At 43.1% G+C, this 20,059-nt stretch overlaps 2 protein-coding genes across 2 annotated transcripts; one reads left to right on the top strand and one right to left on the bottom strand.

Annotated features, from left to right (window-relative positions):
• Nucleotides 1–368: 368 nt before the first annotated feature.
• Nucleotides 369–4,025, top strand: BLOC1S2 (biogenesis of lysosomal organelles complex 1 subunit 2). The gene is made up of 5 exons (XM_032116404.1): nucleotides 369–489; nucleotides 1,302–1,418; nucleotides 2,259–2,378; nucleotides 2,862–2,966; nucleotides 3,472–4,025. The coding sequence occupies exons 1-5, from the start codon at nucleotides 438–440 to the stop codon at nucleotides 3,501–3,503; spliced, it is 426 nt and encodes a 141-aa protein (XP_031972295.1). The 5' UTR covers nucleotides 369–437; the 3' UTR covers nucleotides 3,504–4,025.
• A 5,229-nt stretch (nucleotides 4,026–9,254) lies between these two features.
• Nucleotides 9,255–16,687, bottom strand: LOC116447526 (cytochrome P450 2H1-like). The gene is made up of 9 exons (XM_032116795.1): nucleotides 16,454–16,687; nucleotides 15,355–15,517; nucleotides 14,337–14,486; nucleotides 12,578–12,738; nucleotides 12,006–12,182; nucleotides 11,426–11,567; nucleotides 10,955–11,142; nucleotides 10,343–10,484; nucleotides 9,255–10,071 (listed from the first exon to the last, which is right to left on the bottom strand). The coding sequence occupies exons 1-9, from the start codon at nucleotides 16,628–16,630 to the stop codon at nucleotides 9,890–9,892; spliced, it is 1,482 nt and encodes a 493-aa protein (XP_031972686.1). The 5' UTR covers nucleotides 16,631–16,687; the 3' UTR covers nucleotides 9,255–9,889.
• Between the last annotated feature and the right edge of the window lie 3,372 nt (nucleotides 16,688–20,059).

Genomic DNA, 20,059 nt, shown 5'->3' with positions numbered 1-20,059 from the left:
AGCTAAGCCAAAGGAAAACATCCTCAAACACAGGACTGAAGAGCTTGCCTGTGAGGGCCGGGCTGGCAGCAGTCCCTGAACCGGCCGTGCGCTGTGACAGTCCTGCCGGTGCTCCTGCAGTGAGCGGCCGGGTTGCGGTGCTGAAGGGGGATCGCACTGACTGCGCAGCCGCCTCGAGCGCAAACCAGGCGCTCTCTGTTCTGCTTCACTGCCTTTAACAGCTGGAGCAACGTAACCTCGCACCACGTTTTGCACCCGGTATTTGTCTCTTTCCTGCAGCCGAGTTCCCGCCGCGGTCACACACCGCACAGCCGCCGCGGCCTCCCTTCAGTGGGCGGGGGCTGCGGGGGCTCCTCCCCGCGCCGGGCGCGGGGCGGTCCCGGGCCTGGCGCGGGCCGGAGGAGGCGGTGCGGTGCCGCGGGAGGGGCTCTGTCCCCATGGCGGCTGCGGCGGAGGGGCCGCCCGAGGCCGGCGCGCAGCCCGCCAAGCGTAAGGGGCCGGGGGACCGGGACAGGGGCCGGGCGTGCCCCGGGGCCGCGGTGCGGGGCTGGGCCCGGGAAGGCCGCGGCGCGGGCAGGAGCTCCCGGTGCGCCCGCGGCCTGGTGTGTGCCGGCCGGGCCGGGCCATACGCCTGCTGCTGCTGCTGCTGCTGCTGCTGCTGCTGCTGCTGCCCCGGAACCCGGCCGGGTCCTACCCGCGCCAGCCGGGCGGCCCCGCGCCGCCGCTTCGGTTGGAGGGAGCCGCGGGCCTCGGGCAGCCTCCGTGTGCGAGCCGGCAGACGGTGCCGACGGGGGAAAGAGCGGCCTGTCGGGCTGGGGAAGAGGTGCCGTCTGCTCCGGGGAAGGCCGAACAAGGGCAGGTTGTGATAGAAGCGGGTTTGGAGAAGAAAGCGGCGAGTGCCGCTTTCCGCAGGTGGGGATCTGTTGAAGCGGACTGGGGCAGCTGTGCTTCCGTTCCGAGTCAGTGACTGGAAATAAACAGCAGCACCGTGCACAGCCACTCAGAAGTTCTCCCCAAATTCCTTTCCTGTCTAAGCACAGGAGGGGGCTAATACTTGTCAGTGCGGTCAGGCCGGGTGCCTGTCTCTTGAATGCTGCCTAAAGTATTAGTTTGAAATAATGTTGGTGCTACTTCAAGGAAGCTGCCCTGGTTTGTTACCCCTTAGTAAAGTAGACAACTTACATTGGAAAGTAGCTGTAGGCAGTTTGAAAGGGAAAAAATGGGACCATTTAATCTTTCTGGTGTGTTTCTGTACTTGCTATAGTTTTTCCTTAAACCTGTCATGTCTTTACCCTGACTAGAGGATCCTGCTGTTGAAACCGCAGAGGAAGCTAAGGAGCCAGCGGAGGCAGACATCAATGAACTCTGCAAAGACATGTTCAGCAAAATGGCCACTTACTTGACAGGTGAACTGACAGGTAAGGCACTGCAATACTGACCTGCAAGTTCTTCTTTTCACTTTCTTTCAAAGAAATCTGTTGTGTAGTTTGTCTCAACTGTAACTATTTAAATCACATCTGGTAAGACTTGCAGTCCAAATTTGGCATGTTACTAGGCTGCTAAAACCACTAAGATTAGTTATATTAATTTAATGAAGTCCCAGAACAGCACAAATATTTTTCAGAATAATTCAGTATGATAGCAGCAGCTTAAAAAATAATTCTTTTTTGGCTTGAAGAAGTTTGTACATGGAAAATCAATCAAACAAAAGTGGTCTAGGTTAAGACAGACTACGAGGGAAGCACTGCAGAGAGTGGAGTTATTTTTTTCCTGAGGGCAAGGATCATACATGTTTTCCAACATTTATGCCTTAGAATAAACTGCTGTGCAGAATTAACTGGAGGAAAGTAAACTACCCACCAAGTCAGTGCATTCCATAGGCTCTTAATTTTGAAAGCACTCCACAGCACTACTGATTTGCACAGACTTGAAGGGTATATGGTACAGATGACCAATCTGGATTTGTGCTATCAGTTTTGTAAATATAAGCATCTAACTGACAGAATTAAGAATAGAAATATGAAGACTTAGTAAATTTTTCTCAAAAAAATTTAGAAGTGAATTCATCAGTGCAGTTGATTTTTGCAGTTGATTTCACAAAATGTCATCTTTTTGTAGAGTGTATACTAATAATCTGTATTGCCATCTAAACTGTTGTGCTTCTTTTGGCTGTTTGAAATCTCTTGTCCTCTTGAAGAGTGTGCACACAATTCAAACTGTATCACCTTTAATTAAAATAAACTTAACTATTTTTTAAGCCACCAGTGAAGACTACAAGCTCTTGGAAAACATGAATAAGCTGACTAGTTTGAAGTACTTAGAAATGAAAGATATTGCTATAAACATCAGCAGAAATCTGAAGGATTTAAATCAAAAATGTAAGTACACCAAATAAGGTAGAGGTGTAATGAATGGTGCACTTGTTTGGGAAATGAAGCATCTTAGAGTCAGAAGGTTCACACTCCATTGTGCTGAAGGAAAGAAAACTCACTGGAATAGATGTGCTGTTATACAATCCCAGTCATACAGCTTTAGAGTCTGTAGATTACTGTAAGAGAAAATACATCTGAATTTGTGTCCTGGTTTACTCTAGATTCTGGATCTGATAGGAATAACACTTCTTTTAATTCACGTTCTCTTGTTACTTGTGTTAGAGACTAGACAGTACTCTTAAACATTTCATATTTTCCTGGAACGTGGTTGTCAGTGTCACCACTTAATTTTGGGGCAGGGGAGGGAAGGACCTTTTGAATTGTCCAATCTGAAGAATGTAGTAAGAAATTGTTGTGTTTAAAGTGTGAACTGCTTCTTGGAAGTGCATTACTGAGAACTGACAGATAACATTTTTATGCTTTTTTAAGATGCTGATCTTCAGCCATATCTGGAACAGATAAACCTAATTGAGGAACAGGTTGCAGCTCTGGAGCAGGCAGCTTATAAACTGGATGCATATTCCAAAAAACTTGGTAACTATCGTCCCTCACTGTTAAGGCCTAGCAGCATAGTGCCTTGCCAAGGGGATTTAAAAAGAAAGCAAGCAAACTCTGTTTTGTTTAACAAATCTGAGCTGCAGAGTTGCCTGTGCTGCTTTTGAGCACAAACACTGTGTGTGAAGTGATAAGCATTGGGAAAAAATTGTATAACAAGTTATATTATGGTGGATTAGTACAGGTGTTGGTAAACTACAGCTTGTTAGTGAGGCTTGATTTCTTTTTTATGGTATGCACTGACTCATATTTTAAAGACTGATGTTTAGCCTTGCAAATTGCGGGATTCATTAAGTTCCACCAGGCACCCAATCCCCTTGGCTTAAATTAATATTATTGTCTGGGTTCTTAAAAAAAATTATTGTACAATTATATTTGCCTAAATGCATTAGTAAAAAAGCGTCCTGAATGATACAGTAAATTAGCTTACAGGATGAAAAGCTTTTACCTACCAAGTACCAAAATATTATTTTTCCTTCTGCAGAAGCCAAGTACAAAAAACTGGAGAAACGATGAAATCACAACAGTCTATAAACTGGAGTTGGGCAGTGAATCAGACTGATCTCTGCTTTTGCACAACATTCTGTATGTTGACAAGGATTTGGTTACAGCTAACATGAAGACTGGGAACTTTTTTCAGCTATTGAATACAGTAGGCTGTATTCAGGCTTAAGGCTGAATAATATTTTCCTCTTCTCAAGGGGTACTGTTGCCTCCATTCTGCAGTGAAAAGTAGAAGCTTGTCCTTAACTCATGTTGATATTGGCTATACGTGTGTTAGTCCTGTTTTCCACATGAAATACTTGGTTTAGGGAAGGTCTTCTGTAATCTGTAAAGACATTTTCCCGTAGTAGCAGCAGAACCTAAACTTCAATTTTTCCTTCATTGAGCTCTGTATTGGGAAGATACCTGGACCTTTGGACTTAATGGGTGGGGTATTGAAAACACTTCATTTTGGTATCTCCTTTTATCTGTTTGAAACAGAGAGACTAATCACTATAAATTTACAATAAACTTGCTGCGTTTATTTCTCTGGAATCTCATGGTCTGTTGGGAAGATTACGCAAGCTGCTTTTTTTATTTTTTCAAAGGGGTCTGTTAATAAAGACAAACTCCTTCAATCTGCTGGAGATGATAGAAGAAAACGTATTTTAAACTCTGCATCAAGTGTTTCTGCAATTACATTCTTTGACTGTCTGGACCTCAGGTGAAATTTCAAGACATACTACTTTATCACATGCTCAGTTAACTTAGCAGATCCTTTCTCTACCAGTGAATTTTGATCCTAGTAGTTTTTGAAGTGGCATGCCTAGCACAAAAAACTGCTTCTCTACTAGGTTAACAGTGTTGCAAATTCAGCAGAGTCCTTTGTACTGAACAGGTATTCCTCCTACTCCAAGGATATTTTTTCTGTAGCTATTGACCTTAAGTAATTCAAGCTTTTGAATGAATTGCAGTTGAAGACCAGTACAAGTGCTGATATGTAGGAAAGAAGTGGTTCAAACTTCTTAGAGTGTTTAAAAGAATGTCTAGTCAGGTGCCAGTGTGATAAAGATAATCGTGCTGTCAGGCTATGTACAGCCACTAATTAGTCAGGATGGACACTTTTTCTTAGTGCTCTTTAAAAAGAGTGAAGCAGATGACTTTCGAGAGCCTTCACCATCACTTTGAAAATGCAGGGTTAGAAATAGAAATAGCATTTCTGTGCTCACGGTGTTACCTGGCAGGGCTGCAGGGGAACACAAGGAGGCACTGTGCCAGCAGCAAAAACCACAGATCTTGCAGGAAAGGCACACTACGGACCAAGTCCTGTTGAAAAGGTTGGTTTTCTGTGTATACGAAATGCAGTACCATTTCAAAACAACAAGGATGAAAACCTCCAGGGGCTCTGAAGATGGAAATCCTCCTAGCCATGCACTGCTACTAAGTGCTTAGTGTTTTCAGGTAAGAAAGGTAAGTAATAGTGAGTTCCTTCACAAATCCTTGAGTATCCCACCTCCAGGAAGCAAAAATTAGAAGAGGGACTTGTCCCACAAGTGACTTTTTTTTTTGAGAGGAAATTTTTAGAGACCGACTTTCTGGCCGCTGGAGAATTTTGTGACAGTGGCACCCCAGTTAGGCCAAGAGCTGACAGCTGTGTTCCCAGTTGTGTCTCTGAGTAACTGTTACCCTCCCTGCCTGAGGGACCTCTGTGTCATTGGTAGAATCCAAATCATGTCAAGCATGGCAGGTCCTTGGAGAGTAGCACCATAGGAGAGACATAGGTGTGTCTAAACAGCATTGTACTGGGGAAATGTATAGTCCGAAAGCAAAGCCACGACTTGGTTAACTGCTCGGATGTTTCACCTGGAGAGTCCCTGAGAAATTCCAGAGGAGGTACAGAAGGAGGTTAAATCTCACTGTTCTTTTGCAGTATTTTCTGGTGGAAAATAGAATAAGAAAGTAGTGGGTTCTTGAAGGGAGGAACAGGAGGAAAACAGAAAATGGAGGGCTGATGCATGAGAGTCCAGGGACAGAGTGTCATCAAAATGGTCTATACAACCACTTTGGAGCTGAAGCAGTTCTTGATGGCTTGGACTGCAACTGCAAACCAGGGGATGAAAATCAGCCTAGCAAATACAGCTTTTAGCAGAAGCAGAAGAGTTCCAGAGGAGAGTTTGTTTTTTTCCAGCATCTTAAGACAATTCTGCCCAGCTTCTCTAACGTGTTTTTCTAAAGTCATCCAACTTTCAGAGCAGTGCTTTGTGGAGATATCCAGAGTCTTCAGAATCAGGGCACATGGCTTTAGCCCTCCTCTAATCTCAAAGCCCACTTCATACCATGGTGGAGTCTCTGGGTGCTAAACCTGTTTTCTTGCTCATCTACGTTGGCTGCCTCCTTCACTTTTCAGCATGGAGGAAGATACCTGGAACAAGGAAGCTGCTCCCTCATTTGTTTTGGCTATTTTGGTTGTGGCACAGCTAAAGAGGAAGTACTGTGCTTTCTTCTTTTTATCTGGTGAGAGGACTTGTATCTGTGATTCTGTGACATTTGTGGCTTTTTGCCTTTGCAATGCCATGTTACTAACTCGTGGTATCTAGGTGTCATAGGTTAGCAAGCATAGTCCCGGAAGGGACGTCCTTGCTAAGGGGTGCTTACAGTTTCCTCTGGGAACTGATAGAACCTATCAGCTGGCCAGTTTGGATATGGACTATTCTCTAAGCCACTTAAAGTTGTGATCACCTCTGTGATCCACATTTAAGAATAGGCAAACTCCCCCTCTAAGCTCTCTCTCGTTTCCGGCGCTGGGACAGGTGGCTGCAGGCCCCGTGTGGGGGCCAGCGGGCCCGGCCAGGCCCTGCTTGGGCCAGGCCAGGCCGGGCCACGGCCATCCTGGAGCCGATGGACCTGTTCCAGCCGTGGAACCCCCCCCACTGCCTTGCCGTGGGCAGCCGGAGCGGCTCGGCTCTCCCCCCTCTCCACTGCGATAAGAAAAATTCAACATTCCAGCTGCAAAGCTGCAAGGCCGAGGTGAGATTAACCCTTTTTATTGCTGTGAAGAGCTGAAAACCTGAGGGAAGAGAGAGAGGAGATGTTTAAAGCTGAAATTCTGTTGTGAAGCTATGATATATCAGAGTATCCTGTTGTAATTTCATGAAGATATGGGGGGTGGAGTGTTCAACTCGTGAGCAGAAGCACCTGCGTTGAGATAGGCAGATGCTGACGCAGCTGTAATTTCATGAGAAGTTTGGACAGGGAGAGATGAACCAGATGAGGACTTTTGCTCCAAATGGGAAAGGAGAAAACCTCAGTTCCTAGAGATGCTCCCAGAGATAGTCCTAAAGATGAAGATGATGAAGACCTTTTGCTCCCAGGGAAGGAGAAGGGCCTCTGTTTTTGTTTCTGAACGGCTCAACCTTAAAATTGTACCCCAAAAAACTTCAAGAGTGGACCCTTGTGTTGGGTTGACCCTGAGTTGATGGACAGTCTTTAAGACCAATTACGCTTCTCACAATTTACATATTTAAACCGCACAGAAAGGCGGGACTTCCCCTTTTTGGTCGGAGCTCGCCTGCTGGAAGGTGGGGGGGCTCCGAGCCTCACGGCCCCGCTGGGCCGGGCCGGGGCCACTGCCCCTTTCCCCCTTTCTCAGTGCCACGGCACGGACCCTGGGTCGCTGGGGGGGACTGTCCCAGAGCCGCAGGCAGCTAAAACCAGCCATGGACTGCTCACAGCTAAACCCATCCAGCGCGGCTTCTGGGGACAGGCGGGTCCCTCTCCTCTCCATGCGGAGCCGGCGGAGCCAGCGGGAGCCGGCAGAGCCTCCTGTCTGCAGCCAGCACACTTCGTGCTGAACTGAAGAGGACACCGTGCAGCCAGCAGCACAGAGGGAGCGAGGCTTTCCCCACCGTAAAGCCTGAACAAGAACACCCTTCAACATGGCGGTTTCAGAGTCAGAGAGAAAGAGAAGTGAGTCACGTGGGATGGAGCTGGAAACGGCGACAGGAGAGAAGAGGGCGGTGCCGCGATTCTGGCGCGTAGCTTAAAAGAAACCTTCTTGCATGCCGTGGTAAGAAACCGTAATACCACAAACTGTTTGTCTCTTTAATCCAATGAAAGAACATGGGGGGATGGAGTATCCTCGTGTGCCTGTGAAGATTGTGAAGAATGCCTATGCCAGGCTATATAGAAGTAGTAAGAGGCTGTTAGAGACTTGTGGCGAAGAAAAGCCTCTGTGTGCAGGCCAAAAGAACTTATCCTTAAAAAGATGAATAACCCCATGTGATGGCCCATGTTTTGTAGTATGAATGAACTGTGAAATTCTTCATGGGAGAGATGTTCTACACACAGCAGACTGTTTGTTTCCGGGCGGGCCTGCTATTGGTGGCAGTTTGGGAACCATGTGCAACTGAAGGAAAACCTTTTCTTCCTTAAGCATAAGAGAAAAGATTTTTCAAGAACTGCAACACTGACTAACATCCCATGTTCTGTCATCCCTTGTGTGAGCTGGATAAAAGGAGAGAAGTGCTGGAAAGAGGGGGGGGGGGGGGGAATTTACTTTAATTTTGTTTTGTTGTTTTCTCTTTACTTTTAATTCTGTTAGTAATAAAGCTCTTTCATTGTACTGCAACTGTTTAAGGTTTGTGCCTGCTTTGCTTTTCTCCTAATTCTTATCTCACAGAAGGAAAATAAGTAAATAATGGATATTTTGAATCAAAACCACTACAACCCTCGAAAGCAGTTGCGGGAAAAGCTGCAAGTCGGGGGAAAGGACTCACATGCAGGCAGAGAGACTCCTCTTCCTAAATGGACTGAACAATATTTGGAAGTGGGCGGCTGTCTCGTTGTGATAATGTTTTCATAGCATGAGCAAGAAGAGACTTCTCTTTCTAAATGGACTGAACAAGGTTATTATGGAAGTGGTAAACAGACTGAACATCTTAAGGGTTGTCTTTTCACATTGTCAGTGGGAGAAGGGAGGAAGGTAGGGGGAGGAGGAGAGTTCTGAAGGTGGTATAATTTTTTTTTTCTTCTTTTAGGTCTGTTAATAAACTTCTTTATATTCTTTCAAGTTTGGTGCCTGCTTTGCATTTCTCCTAATTCTTATCTCACAGCAGATAAACAGTAATGAGTATTTTGGACCAAACCACTACACTAAATTGGTGTTTCTGCCCGGTTACAAACCGAACCCGGGACACTAAGTTATTAAATCTTCGAAAGGAAACAAGTTCTGTCTGTTTCATATAAACAGTTATTGCCATTGTGGTAATATTACAGTTTTGTCTTTTCCCACATAGTACAGATTCAGCTCTCTGCATTGATGGGAACATGATCAAGACAGGAAATGCCACTCGTGGATCTGTACATGTATGCTTGGCAAGTCATGTAAACTCTATTTACGATTTTTTTCCTGATTGTAACATTGCTGCAGTGATCTTTATGTACTTCATAAAATAACGGGAAGATGCAAGCTGGCATTCATCTAGGAAAAGGCACTGGCAAGGATCCTGATATTATTTAATTTGTCCTTTTTTTCCACAACGAACAGCTCTGTAACCACAGTCAGGGTTCTGATAGGTCCCGTAGAGTCAGTGGAGCTTTATCCCACATTAGGAATGGAAGTTTATAGGTCATTAGCCAGCTCATTCTTCAAGCCATAGTACAATTCTTATAAGTGAGTGAAATTAAACAGTCAGAGGTGTACAAGACTTGAAAGAGATTTTGGAGTATAAGCTTTGTGGACACAGGTTTTTCACTAAAAGATGTTCTGGGATGTCAGAAAAACAATTCAGTATACTACTACTTTATTTTGTAATTTATTTTATAAATTGTAATTTCACAAACCTTTGTTATAATCACACTGAAGATGACCTATCTGCCCAGTCATTGACAAACTCCATCCCCACCACAGTAGACAGTAAGTATTGGGGCAAGAATATACAATAGATGATCATCATCTAACACAAAAAATCCTCAGTGTTTTATGCTTGCCTTTACAAATAGATGACAAACTGAAAGTACAGAGGAGAGAGGTATTTCAGGAAGAGTCTGTAAAATCCCTGGAGTACAAGCAACCGTTCCTGCTGGAACCCCTCAGGTGATAGGGGCAGGAGCAGCAGGGCTCTCAGAGAACTGTTGCAGACAGCCTGGCATGTCAGGAGCCAGACAGGAACCAGAGCTGGGTGAGGTAGGTGCATAGGAGAATCTGTAATTTTTCACAGGGAGATGTGTGATTGCCTGCTCTGTTAAGAGCTGGCTGTGGTGATTATAAAAGCACCACACAATTTTCTTTTCTAAGCAGTCTTCTCTTCATTAAGTATGTTTCAAATGATCTGAGTGTTTCAGTCTCAACAGATTGGGGAATGGCTGTCATTCGACCAGAGTACTCATGAGTTTGGGAGCTGGCAACTGTCTTCACTTGGCTAACGTGGAACAAAAGAGACCTCATAGTGTTGGGGTATATTTGCCAGACTGGTGGTTACTGGGACAATGTCAATGTCTTTGTGAGCAATAGTAGGCTTCAAAGTAAAGTTCTGCAGGATGGATATTAAAAATATGAATATCTCCATCCGGGCCAGACCTTCTCCTGCACAGATGCGTTTTCCTACAAGAAAAAAAAAAATTGAGTTTGAGAGACAAATTGTATGGCTGAGTCCCACTTCATACACATCTTGTAGAAGGCATTGGAGGAGCTTTTGTGTTTACTTAAAAAGGAAGGCAACTGAAACTCTAGTGAAGGGGTTAGAGCTGCCCAGAAGTGACTGTAGCAGATGTCACCTGACATCACTGTACAGACCATGGTGACAGAACCATGAAATCTTCAGAGAAATTCCAGGAGAGGATAGTCTAGGATCTGAAAGGGCAAGAGGTCTTACCTGTAGAAAATGGCATGAAGTAGTCACTCTTTTTAAAGGTACCATTTGCATTCAAGAAATGTCCTGGGTCAAATTTTTCTGGATTTGGAAATTCCTTGCTATCATGTAGGACAGAACTCAGCATAGGGAATATCATAGTGTCCTGAATTAACAAAAAAGAAAGGTACAATGGAAATATGTTAAAGCAAGGAGACACTAAGAAATTCCCAGAGCTAAATAGAATGGTAGTCAAAGTTTAACCAGGTTTAAGTGAACATTTAATGCATGAAAATATATGTCATTGGTATGGCAAATATGGTTTTTTAATGAATTTTAATGGTGAGTCTGTTTGGAGTATTTAATATTGCTTCCAAATAAATTACAACTTGCGTTTATGTGAAAAAAAAAAATGGAAAGCTCTATCTCCCTCTTCATACAGAGGATGTAAAAGTATTTTTTTCCTTTTCTCCTAACACAAGGGGTTAGACTCAATAACTTCTAGAATCCCCTTCCAAAAAAAAAATTTCAATTCAGTATAATATTTCAGTGCTTTTGAAAATTAAATAAAATACAAAGAACAGAACACAGCATTCTTTTCAAGAGATGACCTTTCTCAGACACAGTGGAACAGACCTTGGGGATAAAATAGTCTCTGAACTTGGTGTCTCTGATAACAGCATGTGGGACATTAAGAGGAAGGAAATCGATGTATCTCTGGACTTCATGGATCACAGCATCTGTAAAGGGCATCTGGCTCCGATCTGACATGCGAGGGCTTCGGTCTCGGCCGATCACGGAATCAATCTCCTTTTGCATTTTCTCTATTAAGAAGTAAGTAAGTGTTGAATGAACAAGTCCCCCATCTGTTTGCCTAAACTTCTCCCCCCATTCACAACAAAGTTTGCTTTTAGCACACCAGGAATATATGAATACACTTAGTACTAACATCTCCTTCCTATGCACAAAACTAAGACTAATACACATTTCCACACTGCAAAGACATACTTCCTTCGTCAGGGGACTATTGCCACGTGGTAGTGACAGGAATTGTCCAAACTGATCCCACAACTTATTAAAAAGTTTTAAACTATTTCTTTCCATTACCTACTATCTCTGGGTATTTATGGAGAATCAGAATTGCAAATCTCAGTGTGAGGCTTGTTGTCCCTGTTCCTGCAAGGAACAAGTCGAGCGTGGTTCTGCTCAAGGTCTCAACGGTGAATTCTGAGTGATCATTCCCTTTCTCCTGCAGGGAAGATTTGGCAGAAGGTTTTGAATGACAAAGCCAAGAAGTTTGTTTAAAAAGAAAAATCCTGTACCCGTAATGTAGGTTTATAAACACATCTAATGTCCTATCAAAAATATGACAGTCACTCTCCAGAACACCTGCATTTATGATGGGTTTACTGAATAATATTATGAACCTTTTTTAATATGGAAGGAGCATCAAATTGCATTAACCAGATTGGTCTTCACTTTTTCCTCACTTTGGCTCATGCTGTTAATTCTGTGTTTAAAATCCTTGAGAAGAAAATGGAGAGGATAAAATTAAGTTAATGGGACAGGAAGAGCAAGTTCCCCTCTGTATTTGCAAAAACCCGATGCCCCATCACAAGTAAAAGGAAAAGATGTGATTCAAGCAGTGATTTCCCTATAATCCAATAAATGTCTACTCTTACAGTACCTGTTCCATTTTGTTAAGAAAAGCATCAATAAAATCTCGAGGACAAGTGGGATCCAGGGTTTTCTGGTGTTCCTTTATGATATCTGTTGTGAATTTATCAATTTTTTCAAAATTTTTTATCAGTTGTTTATGAGGTCCAGGTAAATACTCCATGACATTTGGGAAGAAATTATATAGCTGTAAAAAAAAAGGGTGAAAAAGTACATTCTGATTAATGTGTATACAATAAAATGTTCCCCTGATTGTAACAATGAAAATGGGGCAATTAAACTGTTTTGGAACAGTACGTCTTTATTACTCAGGATTTTATTGCCATTTACTTTATGGTTTCAGTACCTTCAAGGATAGACGGCACTTGAGCAATTTTTGCAATGACAGCTTTTGGACATATAATGGCAGTTCCATAAGGTAAGAAAAAACCAGCAGGAATTTGTTTAACTGACTTTTTCTCTTTTAGAAATTTTTTCAAATTTAGGAAAACCCACTGCAATTAAAAACTAATAACATGAATAAATATTTTTTAATAAAATATTATAATAGCTAACAAATGTATTAAATAAAACCACACACACCTGTGTTTGTATAGACATCTGGAGCTTGTTGTTTTCCTCTATCCAATCAATTAAAGCAAGAAATTTCTTGTCCTCATAGTCAAACCGATCCCCAAAGACGACGGAGCAGATGATGTTGGAAACAGCATGGACTAGGAAACTCCCAGGGTTGAAGGGTCGCTCTGCAACAGCCACCAAAAAGTGGTTCTCAGCAGAACTCTCGTCTGAGTGCCTTAGTTCCTCTTCAGCTAGCACATGCCTGTCTGCCTTATAGACTGTTTATTAGAAATAGCCTAAAGATTCCCACAAAATCCCAATGAAACCATAGGGACTTTGCCTGAACCATGTCTTTAGGTTATTGCACTCTCCTTACTAACTTTATTAGCATAACCTCAGTTATACAACTTTCTCCTTGGGGTTCAAATGCCTGTGATCAAAGTCTAGTTTTGACAGCACAGCTGCATTACTTCTATGAAGAGAATTATGGTGTAAGCAAAAAGCAAGATTAGACCCAAGAAACAAAGGAAAGCTATAATTACAGACAGCGATAGAGTGCCTCTCAAGGTTTCAAGATGAGAAACAATAACATGAAAAGGTGTAAAATCCCAAAACAAAACCACAGAGTGAGAAAATGTCAAATTGGCAGCAGACTATTCCAAGGAGCAATAGCACCGATTCTTCTCTGCCTGACTGGTGACTCTGTGGCAATCGAAGACTCAGCAGATGTTTCAGAGGTCGTGAGAATATTAATGTTGAATGTAGAAGATGCTAGTCGTAGCTATTTGTTAATTACATTAAGGGTAAATAATGGAATTATACTTTTCTGTTGTATATATATCTTGCTTGCAAAACCTTTTAGTATACAAGTAAAAGATGCAGTAACAAGGTGAGCCAGAGCTAGAGGCTTGCATAAGGGCATATGAAATATAGTATTACTGTGCTAGTCAAAAGATTAAAGCAATGCAGGTGAGAGTGTTTTCTCTGATTTATAAAATAAATGTTTATCTGAGAAGTCAGATTGAATTTTCTAGTGGCTCATGGAAAACAGCGATGCTTAATCATCCTTTTAGATCCATCTGCTTTCCCCTGCCTTGCAGAATAGGCACACATTGAGGACTGGCAATGAAAAGGAAGCCTGGGGTCCAGGCTGGTACTGTGCCACCCTCAGGGGAAGTACTCAGAAGTAACACTGACTTTTATACTACCAGAAAACACATTTACAGGTTGAAACCAAGTGGGTAACCTTATACCCTTCCCTCAGAAGCAGCTTATATCCCTGTTCCCATTGAAAAGCTCCATCAATACTGGGACGTGTTGTCTAGTGTTCAGATGGACTGGACCCAACCTCAAATATCTGCAAGTGAGTTCTCTGGTCACCCACTTCGTCAAGATCTGTTTACATAGAGCTGCAGGAGACAAGGTGAAGAGGAGCCTACGTGGTTACATGACAGCGTCCAGCACTGTCTCCATGGCTGAGTTCCATCAAACCCTTGGCTCTGTGGCAAAGCCATTCCTTTTGCCACTTCCTGTCTTGTTCCTCAAGCAGAATAGGTTAAAAGGCACTTTTCAAGCCTCTCTAACTTTTATCCTCCATATTGTCACCGTGTCTTTGATTGACCCACTTCCAGGACTGATAACTTTGCCTACAGAAGCAGGGAGCAGAAACAGCGGCCATACGTGCACTCCTTGGGCCATAGATCTTGTGAAGCAGCCCTACATCCCTCATTGCCTCATTGCAGATATGCAGAGTGTCTCAGCAGGCATGAAGTCCTTATCCTACCATGTGTGTTCTTGAGCCTCTCCACCAGAAAATTAGCTTCCTCCTGGATTCGCTCCTCAATGCTCTTTTTCCCCATCCCAAAATCCCGCAGGGTGGTGAGTGCAAATCGTCGCAGCTGCCTCCAGGTCTCCCCATTGCTGGTCACAATGCCTGACACAGGGAGGAAAAATAGACCTTCATGATGAAACAGATTTTTTTTCCCTCAATGGGAACTACACAGTAAGTACTCAGCATGCAAAGACACCTCTCTGTGGAGTTACAGCACAATTGCTATCTGCCCAAAACCATAACTTCTCTGCAATTCTGAAGGTGACAAATTTGATCCATCTGTCACAGCGCTTTGAGTAAAACTGACTTTATTCCCAGGATAATAAAAACTATGTAGGGAAGTAAGTAAGAAGTAACGCTGAATTGGTCTTGGGCACAAGGCCTTTACACTGAAATAACTACTCAAATGTTCTGCTGTGCACCTTCACAGAGCATATAATTAGTGACAATACCATTGGTACTGCACTATATATATAATACCATGGAATATGTACTATAAATGCCATACCAGGGACTGACCTGGTGAATAATCTCATGACCTAATCTGGAGTGTGGTCCTTACTAGGTCAGCCTGTATTATTTTATCTTTGTTGTGCTGTGGCTTTCCTTTTGCTGGTTCCTTAGCTGTGTCTATATCCAGAATATTTTCAGAAATGGGAGAATGAATGTAAGACCTTAGAGGCACATTTAATGTACAAAATTTTAGCCAGCACTTGAAGCATGCTGAAAATAAAAAGGCACTCAGTGAAGCCATCCTGGGACCTGAAACAGGGGACCAATCTACTCATGGGTCCAAGTAATGAGCTGGGTTCTTGGTCTTTAATTGCTAATTTGTCTGCATAAAAGTAGTAAATAAAATATTTGTCTGCAAAAAAGTAGCAAATTCCCTCCTGCACTGCCCTCTCAGCTGTGTCCCTGAAGCACTGAAAGCATCTGTTGCCATCTAACACTGGCATTACCAAGGATGTACCTGTGCCTTGGAAGAGTCTTTTAATCAGTGGTAGAGTGCCTCTTCCACTGAAGTCATCTCCTTGATCAACCAGAGCTTCTTTTACAACATCACAGCCATACAGCACCACAACCTTTTGTGGGCCTAAATGTACCGTGAAGACAGAACCATACTTCTCACTGAGCTGTAGGAAAGATGAGCACAAAGAACAGCATGACAACATGAATGATAATCATATTGTTTGCAGCAAAGAGGTCTGACAGGTGATGTGCCATTGTCCCAGCACTGCTGAGACATGACATTGATTAACAACAGTGCAGAGATCTTTGAACTATGAGTTACAGACAAGGGAATAGGGAATCATACAAGAAATAGGGAATATGAATGGAAATGGTGAGTATCCAGTCTAAGTCTGAGAAAAGAAAATAGCCCTTTGCAGCGCTGGCAACACATTTCAGAATGCCTTTCTACAAGGCATAGTGGATAACAGTTTACATGAGCTCTAAAATCAATTATATACACATATGGAAGCAAATGCCTAAAGGGTTTTTGAGCACAAACAGTGAAGCTGTCTCTCAAACAGGTATTTTTTCCTGATGGGTGACATCAGTCAGGGGAGGGAATGGACAGCACAATCACTTCCAAACGTTTTTGCTTCAATTTCTGTGCTTGCTACTTCCAGAAGATCCTACATATCTGCTAAGGAGAAGAAGCAGCAAAATGGAGCAGGGTTCTCCCCCCAAAAAGGGCCAGGCTGTGTTGCCAACATGGCGAGGAGTTGGACACAGGAGGATTATCTTGCAACAGCATCAGTGCCTTGATTGCAAATCCACTGCAAATTGTAGTACTGTAGTACAAACTGTGAGGTCAGCACAGGGCTTACTGTTAGTATGATCACTGCAAATATATAGACTGACTTGTAATATATAGACTTAGAAATAAAGATTATTGCAATATATAGAGTTCACAGGCATGTATATCTGGGAAACATTTTGTTTCTGTTTGAATCTAACATTTGGTCAATGCAAATTAAGCTTGTGAATTAAGCTGAGACTGGTGGGACTGGACTTTTTTTATATGCAATGAAGACAACATAGGAAAAAATGAGACAGTCCCTTACCTCCTTCAAGCTTTCAGGCAAATTCCATGGGTTAATCTGGAGCAGGTTTCCAACAATGGGGAGTGGAGTGGGACCAGGAGGCTCCTTCCCTTTTTGAGATCTGCTTCTCCATGTGGCAAAGAGAAGGCATGAGATGCAGACCAGCAAGAAAATAGTGGTCATTCCCAGGGGCTCCATAGCTGGCTGAGGAAGAGAAGTCAAGTGTCAGAAAATCCTGATGCTGGACCTGTAAATCCATGCTTATTTATATGCTGTGGTGCCAAGGCACGTGGTTGAAATGAGCCAATAGTGCCTTCCTATTCCTGTTGAGATATGAGTTTACTTATTAATCTGCTCATGATAAGAATGAATGTTACTAAAGTTGACTTTGTGAGTTATGTAATAGTCCTAAAGCAATGGTAACTAAGACCTGGCAAAGCCCTGGTAGGGAAACAAATAAACAAGGGATGAGAGCATGTGTAGAGAGCAGAAGATGGTAACAACTGTAGCTTAAGAAGGGGAATGGAAGTATTAGTGGAATAAAACATAAATTGGTTTCATTATCGTAGGAAGTCTCTGTGTAATAAGAAAGAGACATGACATTACTCCTAAAGTCATCCTGAATGAGAATCTGCAGAAGAAGATTGGTTATCTCCGTTTATCTCTGATCTATGAAACTGGTGCTCAAAGACAATGCAAGGGATAATGCTGGTAAGAAAAATGAAGTTGTGTCAAATGCTTACAGAATATTCTGAGTTGGAAGGGATCCTCTAGTCCAACTCTTAAATGAATGGCCCCCACAGGGATCAAATCCACAACCTTGGCATTATTAGCACCATGCTCTAATCAGCTGAGGTAATCTCAGTACAAGTTCTGCGTAGCAAAATCTCTCTGGACAGTTCTGTTTGAAACAGCTTGCTCTTTTTTATTCTTCCTCCTCGCCCTCGCACCTTCCGCTCTGTTTTTGAGAAGCTTTATGTTTTACAGCCCCAGAGCCCTAGCAGAGGAGAGAAGTCCTCATTGCAATGCTTCCTGGGTAGGTCTCACCCATCACCCCATAAGCTCTGGTCACACTCTGACCACTCTCCTGCTCTTTGCTTCAGACACCCTGGTCTCTGTAAATCACCTACTGATAATGGATGAGCATTAAATTGGTGCCAGTGCCCTTCGGCAGTGCCTGTTTCTCCTTACACACTAGAGAAGGAGCTCATCCAGATTTTCAGACAACTAATGTAAAATTATGGGTATCCCACCCAAACAACCACGTCAGGGACCATTTCAGTCAGAGAAACAGGCTCTGCCACCTGCCAAGACTCTGCCCATGCTGTCCCATTCCATCATTTGAGACACACAGCCAAAATGATACTGACCCCTTAGATGATGTGATGCTGGAAGGATGTGTTAAAATGCATATAATCTTATATATCTTTATATATCCCATATATAACAATATATATCCTATATAAAAGAATAGATATGTATCTAAATCTCTTCTTTGTCTCCCAGGTAATGGTAACAGAAAGTAATTTGACTTCCTGCATGAACTTGTTGGCTTAGAATTTGAGTCCACATTTGTTCAATCAGTTTTTGAGTGTTCATGTGTACAAAAATAGCCAGACGTACTGTAAACACCACACTTTGTTTTCTACTGAGTTGTCAAAGTGGGGTTCTAAGGATGGGTAGATTTTATCTTTAGCACAGTTAGACGAGTACTAGCAGATTCTACAACAGGAAAGAAACATGTCCTGCTTAAATTTAGGTATTAAAAAGGTGGGCGTACAAACGAGCTGATGGTCTCCCTTGCTAGTGGGGAAATACTGATGCTTACAGAGAACAGGTTATCTCACTTCTCTTATGAGTTTATTTTAGTAAAACGAGTCAGTCACTGAAGAAGTTTGTTTCCCCTGACTGCAAAGGAAGGCTCTGGAGACATATACAGATTTACATGTCTGACTGCTAGGGATATGTTTTGAGGCAGATGACTCTAACTCCCTGCTCATTTGTCCTGGTCCTAATGGGGTTTTTTATCAGCAACAAATTGTGCAAATTCTAGTACAATAGGCACTACTCTGAATACTGCATACCAGGGCATTTAAAACCAGAAGTGGGCAGATGAGTGAAATTGAAAGGAACCTTCTGGGCTTTGGAGCGATGATTATATTGCTGAGAACAGTCAGTTTTATTGTCATCAAGGAAAAGCTCTAGTTGTTTGCATTCTCTTTTCCTTTACTTTTGCAGATAAAGTGCCTTTCATTCCTCTATTGGCAGCCCCGAGGGTGCACAACTGCTGTGAAGCCTAATGCACTGGAAAAGCAGGGCTTTGCTTGCAGCATCATCCCACATCCGGACATGGCTTTTTTATTATTTATGTAATTAGTCACATAATCCCTGAAGGGTTTCAAAATGGCGTTGGGAATAAAGCCAGAGCTGCTTGGAGGGATCCATGAGTTTAACTGGGAAGATATTTAACTGCCAAAGATCTTAGGTCACCTCTGATGACAGAAAGACAGGGATTATTTGAGTATGAAAGGCTGTTTGAGTATGAAAGGCTTACCTGCATCTGAAAGCCCCATCCTGATATAGCTCACATTCACAGGAAGCACCTAAAAGACTCTGCTTTCTTCCCAGCTTTCTTCCCCACGCAGTAGGAAAGCAGATGCTTTCTTGTCCTCTGGTCTTGTTACAAGTTGGCACCGTTCTCTGGCTCCACCTGTGAATTTAAGCTCAAATTGACAGGGTGGGATGCTGCTGTATGAACCAGTCTTTCAAATTCCAGACCTTCCTTTGAATGCCTTCTGCAGGCTGTTGCTTTGCTGGGCCTGCCTAGTGGCATGTAGGGGCCAGCTCCTGGGATTCCATCCTGTGTTTATGCGTAGCCTTTAATCTGGGACCTGCACTTAATTCACTTGCTTCTGTTGTCCTCCAGATTAGGTCTGTGAGAAAACCTTCTTCTCCCCAAAATAGCCCCTTCAAGTGTATTCACAGCCTGCTAAGGCATACTGGATCTGGCTCCCTCAGAGCAGCTGGTGTGGTGCTGCAGTTATATTTGTGACAGTGTTGAGGACACACCAGTGTTTTAGCCACTGCTGAACAATGCTTGCACAGCACTGAGGCTTTCTTGGGTGCACCCTCTGTCCCCAACCCAAGTAGCAGGCTGGGGGACAGCAAGGGATTGTGAGTGGACACAGCTAGGATAACCAACCCAAACTGACCAAAGAGATAATCCATGTCGTCTAACATCATGCTTGGCAAAGAAAACTGGGGAATTGTCTCTCCAATGCAGCCATTGTTCAGAGACTGTCTGGTCATGAGTCTTCTGGTGGTGAGTCTTTGCATCACTTGTTTATTTTTTTCCTTCTCTTTGTTTAACTGTCTTTATCTTGACCAGGAAATTTTATCATTTTTGGTCTTCCAAGTTGCTCCCTCATCCTGTTAGAGAGAGATCTACAGTCTGCACCACAGAAAGCTGGGTACAGCCTATTAACTAGTGTCTATTCCTTGGCATCCAGGCGCAAATCCATGTAACAATTTTTGGTATTTGTTCCTTTCTGTGTTTTTAAATAAGCAAAAGGAGGTGGCTTTTCACACACCACGCCCTTCGGCTGTGGAACACCATTTTTCAAGACA

The sequence above is a fragment of the Corvus moneduloides genome, chromosome 8 (assembly GCF_009650955.1).
Source record: "Corvus moneduloides isolate bCorMon1 chromosome 8, bCorMon1.pri, whole genome shotgun sequence".
NCBI lineage: Eukaryota > Metazoa > Chordata > Aves > Passeriformes > Corvidae > Corvus > Corvus moneduloides.
The sequence above is the reverse complement of the archived record's forward strand: the minus strand, read 5'-3'. Positions and strand labels throughout refer to the sequence as shown.